Source organism: Garra rufa, chromosome 15 (assembly GCF_049309525.1).
Source record: "Garra rufa chromosome 15, GarRuf1.0, whole genome shotgun sequence".
Taxonomy (NCBI): domain Eukaryota; kingdom Metazoa; phylum Chordata; class Actinopteri; order Cypriniformes; family Cyprinidae; genus Garra; species Garra rufa.
This window is the reverse complement of record NC_133375.1, coordinates 30749591-30760846: the sequence shown is the minus strand read 5'-3', so window position 1 is coordinate 30760846 and position 11256 is coordinate 30749591. Positions and strand designations below refer to the sequence as shown.

The window sequence follows — 11256 nt, the reverse complement described above, 5'->3', positions numbered from 1 at the left end:
GCCCTGTAGCTCACAGATTTGAAAATATTGAAGCTAATTTTCAAACAGATGTTATCTTTATTAACAAACTGCATATCTATAGTCCAAACAAGTACATTCTTGCCACAAAAAAGCATTTCATGACACAAAAAAACATTAAATATAGTGGATTTGGGTGTGCGCTATGAAACTTGTGAGAAATACTGCAAGTGGAGTGATACAAATGGTGAAATGCTTGAAGTTCCAATATCACTAGAATATCACAATTTTCTCAGCCAATCAGATTTATACTCTTAAATCAGCTGTCTCATAAGTCTAAAACTGTAAAGCATTTAGGTAAATGACTCTTAATGAAACTCTCACCTTTTCAGGTCTCAGATTGTTCCCCAGAGTCCCCAGACTCATGTCCGCTGTCCTGCATGGAGCCCTTTGCGGTCCGCAGGCTGTCCTGCCGAACTGTCCAGCTGCCCCCTTTGGCCTTCAGGCAGGCTGAGCAGTACTACTGTGAGAGGAAACCAGAGACAGAGACGGCCCAGCCTCGACCCACCAGCCTCCCATTGAGAATACCTCCACTCATTGCCATCACTTCTGCAGATACAAGCAGGTAATCTGTATTCTCATTATTCATGATGACTGTTTTTGTTCCGTTTAACAGAAAGAAAAAAAAATGTTCATTTTGAATGTATATATTTTAGTGCTGTCAAATGATTAATCGTGATTAATCACATCCAAAATAACAGTTTTTGTTCAAATAATATATATATATATATATGTGTACTGTGTATATTTATTGTGTATACATAAATACACACATATGCATGGATATATTTAAGAAAAATATGTTGTGTTTATATATTGAATATATGTATACATGATATTAATTATATGAATAAAAATATATACATGTAAATACATGTAAATATTTTCTAAATATAAACTGTATGTGTGTGTATTTATATATACATAAGAAATATACGCAGTACACGTATATATTATTTGAACAAAAACTTTTATTTTGGATGTGATTAATCACGATTAATCATTTGACAGCACTAATATATTTGCTATAAGTCAACATTATCAACTTTAGCAGGACTAAAAGCCAATTTTACCAGAAACTTTTGTTTTCAACTATGTAATTAACTTGGGTCAAAAAAAGAACCTCTTACAGAAAAATCAGATCCGCTTTTGTCTGATCTAGATGCGTTGGAGCTAATTGCACTTTTGATCTGTTTATTGTCTCTTGCTTTAGAGATATTTTTCCCCTTCCTTTTTTTACAAGAACATTTGTTTTAGTTGAAGTCAATGATACACTTTTATGATTCTGATTCTAAATGCTAGGCTATACAGTAGCCTATATGCCTGGGTTTATATTGTTCCATCCTTTTAGCAAGCACATTTTATTGCATGTCTGTAAACTACAAATACTTCAGATCAGAAAACGTTTACTTAAGAAAATAATTGGTGACCCAACTGAACCGAAGTAAACAAGAAATGGCCTTAAATTCAATCAGTGTTTGCACAAATTGTAAACAGTGTAAAATCAACAAACATCATCTTGTTTACACTAGATTCAAATGGTGGTAAATTCTATACAAACACTGTAAATAAAAGTTAAAGGTTGTTTGTACTAAAGGTAAATTGTCTAAGTGTTGGTCGACAAACTTGAAAAGAGCCTCTGAAAACATGGTTAATATGACATGGCTGAATGGAAAAGCATTTTTAGTTAAAAGGAATATTTCACCCAAAAATGAAAATTTGCTCTCTCTTCATCTAAGATGTAGTGAAACTTAACATAACATCACTAGCTTACCAGTTGATCCTCTGCAGTGAATGGGTGCCCTCAGAATGAGAGTCCAAACTGATGATAAAAAGACAATTCACAAATCATCCACAAAAGTATCCATGAAATCACTTTCTCCAGAAAAAGATTTCATGGACATTAGTCATTTGACTGGAGTTGTGTTGATTTCTTTGTGATGTTTTTATCAGCTGTTGTAACTCTCATTCTGACGGCACCCATTCACCGCAAAGGATCCAATGGTGAGCAAGTGAAAATAAATTTACTTAAATCTGTTCTGATGACGAAACAAACTCATCTACATCTTGGATGGCCTAAGGGGAAAGTGTAAAAAAGTCATTTTTGGGTGAACTATTCTTTTAAATCGAGCAAGGGTCCGTTGCTTCTGATTACAAAAACTGACAAAGATGTACAATCTTTTTATTGTAGGATTTTAGTTTTTACATGACCTTGTGGCCTTGTTATACTGTATATGATGAGTGAACCAGTTCAGTGGTCCAAAGAATGAATACAGTCCAACCAAAGACAACTCAATCATAGCTAGCTTTCTCATAATTAGCATCCAAAGTAAAAGATGATTGACAGTCATGTCAGATAGAAATGGAGAATCTGTCAATCAAGTGCTCAGTGAAACGCAACATCAGTTCCCGTCTACAGCACATAGACTTTATACGCATGAGGCTTGTTTTTTCCCATCTGATTATGGTAAATCATTTTTGCAATACCCCAGGAGGCCTCAGTCCCCAACTGTGAGGGCTGGAGATTTTTGATGTTAGGAACACTGTTCATTAAACAAGAAAAGTTGCAATAATGCATACACAAATGAAGATTTTGCCTTGTATTTCAGAAACTGTTGCTGATACTCACTAGTATGAACTATTGTCTTAATTGTGTTAAGCTGCCCAGTGTTCAATTGCATCTTCTGCTCTGAATAAGCCTCGCATCTTGATTGTGTGCATGTATCATTTCCCTGTTTTATGCTAGGCTGTAATTCACAAGGTCATGCTCCCCTCTTTACAATTCAGTGAATATTCTAATATGCCGACTTCACTGGATAAATTGTCTCAATTCTTCTTCCCCCTGTTGCCTCTAATGGAAAGAGCGCTTTATCCGACACCTCTCTATTACACACACTTATCTTTGAATTGCCTTCCTGTCAATGCTGTGTTTGATGCAGGACAGTCATTCGAACAACGCTTTGGTTTTAGTGCCTGAACTGAGGGTTGACTCATATTGTATTTGATTGAAAATCTATCTTAGATAAAAGAGAGAAGGGGCAAAGAACAGATTTGCTGTCAAAAGTAATTTCATGCTTGTAACTTCAGAGTCTGTGTGGTTGTTTAGTGATTATCGTTCGCTCAGGTTGAACTGACACCTAAAGGATCTTGTCAGTACTGCTCAGCTCATGTGAGGAAACCTGAGAGTGTGTGATGAGCTGTCAGGATGCTTAAAGTCACCATTCACAATCTGTGCTAAATGTAAAAATACTAAATGTAATTAATTTTCATTATCATAGTTGGGTAAGCTTCAACTTTTTTCTTAAACCCAAAAGTATCCCTATGGGCAAGACTTCCGGTTCATTAGCTGCTATAGAGTGTTTTCACGGCACATCATCTGTCGACCAAACTTGCGCCACTGAATGTAAACAATGCCACTGAACAGAACAAAACTTGCATATTTAGCTGATTATTGCTTTTGAAAATGGTCAAATAATGTCATGTTTTGGGCTGTACTAATTGGTCGGACCGGGAAAACCACTTGGAGTACTATAGACTGCCAAAAGTTATAACAAATCAAGGAGAAGAGTGCAAAAAAGGAACTGTCTGAGGAACAAAAAGCATTTGTGGTTGGCCAAACTGAACCAGGATTTCCAGGGCGAGAATCTTGACAACATTTGTGTTTGTTCTTATCATTTCCGGTCAGGTTAGTGAAATGTTAGGCTGATATCTTAATTAATACTGCTTCCATGTATCTTTATCACCTACAGTGCCTTGCGAAATTATTCATACCCCTTCATTTTCACATTTTGTTATATTGCTGCCTTATGTTAAACTATTTTAAATTACTTTTTTCCCCACATCAATCTACACTCTCTACTCAATAATGGCAAAGCAAAAAATAGGTTTTGTAACATTTTTGCTAATTTATTAAAAATAAAAAACTGAAAAGGTCCTGTTGCATAAGTATTCATACCCTTTTCTGGGACACTCGAAATTTAGCTCAGGAGCATTGATATTGCTTCTAAATGGTACTACACTTCGAGTGGAGTTAAACTGTGGCAAATTCATTTGAATGAGTATGGTTTAGAAAGGCACACACCTCTCAGAAAAGGTCTAACAGCTGAAAATGCATCTCAGAGCAAAAACCAAGTCCTGAGGTCAAGATAACTCACTGACAGACTTGCGTTAAGGCAATGATCTAGGGAAGAATTCAGAAAAAAATCTGCTGCATTGAAGGTTCACAGAAGCATGTAGCCTCCATTATCCATAATGGAAGACGATTGGAACCACTAGGACTCTAGAAAATGTCTGCCAGCCCTCATCCAAGCTGACAGAGCTTGAGAGGTGAAAAGGTGTGGCAAAGAATGGCAGATAATTGCCAAATGCAGATGTGCAAAGCTTGTCACATCATACCCAAAAAGACTTGAGGCTGTAAAGGTGCTTCAACTATGTACTGAGTTATAGGTATGAATACTTATGCAATGTACTAATTTCAGTGTTTTATTTTTAATAAATCTGTAACATTTGCAAATCTGGTTTTTGCTTTGTCATTATTATGGTGTATGGAGTGTAAATTGATGTGGGGAAAAACTATTTAAAGCAGTTTAACATAATCCTGCAACAAAACGTGAAAAACATGAAGGGGTATGAATACTTTTGCAAGGCACTATATTTACTTTTGTTTGTCAAAATATTGCACCCTCTCCTGCTTACTAAGTCCTTCTCTATATGATTTAGCAGCTTCCACAACGTTTTTCTGTGGTTTAGACAGCATAAATTAGCAGAACACCATATTCAGTAGTACATTAACTGTGCAATCCATGCTGTTGTTTATTAGATTGATCTACCCCGACTTCAGAAGGAAGTGAGCATAGTGTGGAGTTTCCTTATGTCAACTTAAAAAATATAAAATTAATTTTAGCTTTTCAAAACGAAAGGCAGCATTTGACTATTTTCTTTCTTCTTTTTTTGGCACAATTGACACAAATATGTTAACATGACGTGTGATTGACTGGAACTCTCTGGGAAATTTCAACTCGGATGTTCCCTCTTCCAACCTTGTCTGAAACGTGGCATTATTCTTTAACGTGGAAGTAAGCCTATGGGTGAGACTTCTGGTTCATTAGCCGCTGTAGGGAAATAACTAGAAGATCAATGTGCAGTGAACAGTAAAAACGTTTGCAATACAAATCAGTGTATTCATAATTAAGATTTGCAATTTCAAGCAGCAAAACAAGGTGTTTTGTACAGCTAAAAATAGCATTCCTGGTCTTACGGGAAAAAGAAGGTGGATAGCAGTGAAAGAGAGACTACATAAATTTTTTTTTTTTGCATTACCATTTGCTCAAATGTGACCCTGGACCACAAAACCAGTCATAAGTCGCACAGGTATATTTGTAGCAGGCAATAATACAGTCATGGCCAAAAGTTTTGAGAATTACATAAATATTGGAAATTGGAAAAGTTGCTGCTTAAGTTTAAGTTAGCAATTTGCATATACTCCAGAATGTTATGAAGAGTGATCAGATGAATTGCATAGTCCTTCTTTGCCATGAAAATTAACTTAATCCCGAAAAAAACTTTCCACTGCATTTCATTGCTGTCATTAAAGGACCTGCTGAGATCATTTCAGTAATCGTCTTGTTAACTCAGGTGAGAATGTTGACGAGCACAAGACTGGAGATCATTATGTCAGGCTGATTGGGTTAGAATGGCAGACTTGACATGTTAAAAAGGAGGGTGATGCTTGAAATCATTGTTCTTCCATTGATTCCATGGTGACCTGCAAAGAAACAGATGCAGCCATCATTGCGTTGCATTAAAATGGCTTCACAGGCAAGGATATTGTGGCTACTAAGATTGCACCTAAATCAACAATTTATAGGATCATCAAGAACTTCAAGGAAAGAGGTTCAATTCTTGTTAAGAAGGCTTCAGGGCGTCCAAAAAGGTCCAGCAAGCGCCAGGATCGTCTCCTAAAGAGGATTCAGCGGCGGGATCGGAGTGCCACCAGTGCAGAGCGCTACCATCAGTCCTGTGTCATGCCAACAGTAAAGCATCCTGAGACCATTCATGTGTGGGGTTGCTTCTCATCCAAGGGAGTGGGCTCACTCACAATTTTGGCCAAAAACACAGCCATGAATAAAGAATGGTACCAAAACACCCTCCAACAGCAACTTCTTCCAACAATCCAACAACAGTTTGGTGAAGAACAATGCATTTTCCAGCACGATGGAGCACCGTGCCATAAGGCAAAAGTGATAACTAAGTGGCTCGGGGACCAAAACGTTGAAATTTTGGGTCCATGGCCTGGAAACTCCCCAGATCTTAATCCCATTGAGAACTTGTGGTCAATCCTAAAGAGGCGGGTGGACAAACAAAAACCCACTAATTCTGACAACATCCAAGAAGTGATTATGAAAGAATGGGTTGCTATCAGTCAGGATTTGGCCCAGAAGTTGATTGAGAGCATGCCCAGTCGAATTGCAGAGGTCCTGAAAAAGAAGGGCCAACACTGCAAATACTGACTCTTTGCATAAATGTCATGTAATTGTCGATAAAGCCTTTGAAACGTATGAAGTGCTTGTAATTATATTTCAGTACATCACAGAAACAACTGAAACAAAGATCTAAAAGCAGTTTGGCAGCAAACTTTGTGAAAACTAATATTTGTGTCATTCTCAAAACTTTTGGCCACGACTGTACATTGTATAGGTCAAAATGATCTTTTTCTGACAAATTTTTTCTTTTTCTTTTTAAATTTAAATTTAAACTGTAAACTTGAACGTCTAAACTTTAAAGGCAATTTTCTCAATATTTTGATTTTTTAATTTTTTTTGCACCCTCAGTTTTTCAAATAGTTGTATCTCTGGCAAATATTGTCCTATCCTAACAAACCATACATCAATTTAAAGCTTATTCATTCATGCTTTCAGATGATGTATAAATCTCAATTTCAAAAAATTGAACCCTAATGACTGGTCTTGTGGTCCAGGGTCACAAATAGCAAAATATACTCCACTGTTGTGTTTTCATGACTTTCAAAAAGAGGAAAAAACAGAGAGATTGATAACGGCAGTCGGTGGAGAAAAAAAAAGTCAAATTTACTGTTAGTCTCTGCTCTACAAACACCCGTGTTTTTAATGAAAATATATAATAGAAGTTTATTTGAAACGTGTCATCACAGTCTGTGAAAAAGGTCCATCTATATAGCTAAATCAAACTTTTTAATCTTCGTCATTTGACTTATTCGTCACAAATAAATAAGAAGTTTTGTTATCCCAAAGTTGTTTCCCGCATTGTGCGAAAAGCATTAGGCTCCTCCCCTTGGCCTGTCAGTCAACCTCGACTGAATAAATATTGATCTCCTCCCAGCATCACTTCTGTGAAGTAGAGAGAGTGAGAGCACTTGGATGTTTTTTTCCGTCCAGGCGAGGCGCGAGAAAGGGATGCTGATATTGTTGCATGGATCTAGAAGATTCGCTTGTTTATTTGCGGAGCAATTTAACAGGACAAGCGTTTATTGTCCGGAGTTTTGTTTTATTATGGAAATTACGATAGAAGCAAGCTGCGATGTCTTTAGACGATGAACTATTGGAGGGAATGGGTCAATCCAGTAGAGTAAACAACAAATTTGACTTTTCGGTTTATATGCATTTGCATATTTTATGTGGAATATTAATGCTTTCTTGAAAGTAGCACTAATGGTGTACTTTACACTACGCTTTCTTATGGATGTTTTCCAAGTTTCGGACAATTCGCACCAAAGCTAGCGTTAGTTGCAATAATTAGAACACAATAGGCTATATAACGTTAGTGTTTTGACGAATTTTTAGCGAGTCGTTACAACTGCGAGAATGGACGCCGGAAACGAGGTGTCAACTTTGGTTTCTCCCGGTACTGATGGAAATGCGCCGAAACATCTGTGGAGGCAACAGAGCCCGGTTCCTCTTCAGATCCAAAACTCTTTCGGTTCGCGCAAGAACTACCGGGTGAGACAGAGAGGATTTTCCGACACGGAAAAGTACCTGAATCCCAGGACCATGGACCGGACATATGCCGTAGACACCGGTAACCGTCCTGGTTTGAAGAAGTCTAGAATGTCATGGCCATCATCCTTTCAAGGACTTAAACGGTGAGAGTATGATTTTGGCCATCGTGTCCAAGTAAACAAAGCGGGTTTGTTTAGATAAAAGTAAATATTTTGTCAATAAGCACTTTGAACGGCTTTTACGTAGTATGTTATTATGTAACTTTTAATTTAAGTTAGTTTACATATATTTATATGTGACCCTGGAAGGACCACAAAACCAGTCTTAGGTAGCACAGTATGAAATGTTTGATTTGTCTTTTATTCCAAAATTCATTAGGATATTGAGTTTTGTATAAAGATCATGTTCCATGAAGATGTTTTGTAAATTAACTACTGTAAATATATCAAAACTTAAATTTTGATTAGTAATATGCGTTGCTAAGAACTTCACTTGGACAACTTTAAAGGCGATTTTCTCAGTACTTTGCTTTTTTGGTTGCACCCTCGGATTCCAGATAATCAAATAGTTGTATCTTGGCCAAATATTGTCCTGTCCTAACATATGAAAAAAGCTTATTTATTGAGCTTTCAGATGATATATAAATCTCAATTTCAAAAAATGTTGTGGTCCCCGGTCACATATTTTCAAAGGAATATCGTAATTGAAAGATTAAGACATTCGTTCACTTCCAGAATAAAAAAATCCTGAAAATTTACTCACCCTGTCATCCAGAATGTTCATATCTTCCTTTAAGTCGAAAAACTAAAATCAAAATGTTTTTGAGTGGACTTCAATGGGGCTCAGTGGGTTGAAGGTCCAAATTGCAGTTTTAGTGAACTAATCCTTTAATAGATCATAATTTGTATATTATGTGTATATATGAATATACAATAATACATATGGGGAGTCATATTACAATTCCTGCACACAGAGGCATGTAAAATAATCTGAAATAACAATAATTTTGGTTTGTTTTTGAAGCAGAGAAAGAATGCAAGTTTAAAATCTGTATATATGCCAAGTCAAGTTTGTCTGCTTTTATCAGAACATAAAACACAAAAAATGCTGGGCTAAAAACAATCCAGCGCTGTTTCAAGTATGGATAAACCAGCAACTGGGCAGTTGGGTTAAATGTGCATTTGCCTCATTTGGATTTCACTGGACCTAGAAAAAAAAGAGAATATACATGTAAATGTTTGAATGTCTTAAACTGTGAGATTATGCAAACTAGTACAAGAAAAACCATAAATAGGATGATATCTGGAGACCATTCACAGAATTCATGCAAATACAAGGTATGTGTTTCACTGTGCAATGCATTGTGAATGAAAGAAAACTCATCTACATACTCTTCTGTTTGGCTGTGATTTTATTTTGTTGTGATGTCATTTTTGCTTTCACTCTGAACAGAAAAATGGCTTGATGTGGAAACTCTCAGAAAGGGCACAGATGGATTGCAGAATGGACACACTCAGATATGGGTCAGAATAATATATAAATAGGTTAAGTGTAAATGGCCTGTAGTTAATGCAGAATCAGGTTAGCAAATGGCCAAGCAAAAAGCTGAATGTTTTGGTAATTATAATCAATATTTTTAATTAGCCTAGAGCATGAGCCATGGCTTCTCCTGATGAGTTTGTGCATAAGTACTTTTCGCGTCTATTGCTCTCTGGAGAGCCCTCTGGAGAACTGCTGTCCTTCACGGCTCTCCCTTCATTCATCGAATGCAAAGTAAGACTGTTTACACCCATCACAGACTAATTCATTGCAAGCTGAACACCAGACGTTCACATCCAGTCCCTGATGGTCTAGTACTTGGCAAGAGGAGACCAACAGTTCGAATGTTCCCTGAAGAAAAGCAAGTGTTTATCAGAGAGCCATACAGGCAGAAATATGCAGATACCCTTGAATCAAGCTAATAATAGACCATTAGTCACAGATTCGATACCTTTCGGTCTGAGCAATGAAATGTTTCCTTACCTCCTGAATGTTGCCCTCACATTCGCACTAAGTGGTAAATGTTACATCTTTCACCTTGACAGATGTTGGATATTTTGGATGTTGGAGGATTCCCCTCCTTCCTCTCTAAACCATTAGTATGTTTTAGAATAGAGTGTATGCAAAAACAAAATATTTGTTTGTTTCTCAAAACCAAGCACCTCTGATTTATGACATCAGTGTTCAGTATAAACAAGAATAGAAGGAGAACAAGTCCTGCTTTCTATGATTACGCTGATAATTGCTTCTATAGTCCATTTAAATCCATTTTCTCATTACTAAAGATGGATTTCCTATGAGACTCACGGAGGGGGTGAAATTCAACCCCACACATTTAGACCACAACTAGACTGTATGACTCACTTTTGTGAATGTTATCACAATTTTAATATCCAGGGCCACCCCACGCCTTCGTTTCGAGTTCTCCTTGCTGAGCAAATTTGTGTTTGCGGAATGACGTTCAGCGACCTAACATCAGCAAGCTGGAAATTAAAAGGATGGTTATATACATATTCAGCTGCGTGGACAAAAATAGCAAAATCAGGCTTTGCTTAAGTAAGAATTTGGACAAAATCTTTCATTGCAATTACATTTTAATGTATAAAATGCTTTTTGATGACGTTGATCTGATTTTAAATTGTAAAACAGTGCTTTGCTTGTTTTGACATGTTTGAAGGACTGTGTGGGAAGCTCTTTTTGTGAATTATGACTGAACCTTTCTGTTCATTGCCTTCTTTGTGCATTGTACTGAGGAACTGACTTGAAAAGATCCAATATCTGCACAAACCATCGTGCACATGTCAATCTGTTCCCAAGAGCTCATTGCCACTCTGGTCCCTGCAAACACCTGAGATGTGGACGTGTTTGCTGCGCTGCGCTGCTGTGTGTGAGGGCTGTTACATTAGACCTCTCGATCAGTGGAGTTCATCCTGATGGATGGCCTTATTAACAGAGAGCAGCGAGATCAGCAAGTTGTGATGCTTAAGATCTTGTCTGATTGGCTAACGATTGGGGACTGGAAAGATGGTACTGTCAATGTGAGATGAATCCCTGTGCATTGCAGTGATGCGTTTCAGATTTTTATTTTAACTTGGCATGTTAATTTTTTTAATCCTGTTTCTGTGACATCTTTATAGTGCAGATATTCTGCCTGTCAGGCAGCATGGATTAGGTTTCTAAAGTAGTCTCAGTTGTACTACTGTTTTGTACACAAACACACACACGC

At 37.1% G+C, this 11256-nt stretch overlaps 1 protein-coding gene across 1 annotated transcript in view; it reads left to right on the top strand.

The window, feature by feature from the left end:
* Positions 1 to 398: 398 nt before the first annotated feature.
* pde4d (phosphodiesterase 4D, cAMP-specific) overlaps positions 399 to 11256 on the top strand; it is a 163447-nt gene continuing 152589 nt past the window's right edge. The window contains exon 1 of the mRNA XM_073818523.1: positions 399 to 583. Coding sequence (XP_073674624.1) covers positions 399 to 583 — 185 coding nt within the window. The remainder of the gene's footprint in view (positions 584 to 11256) is intronic.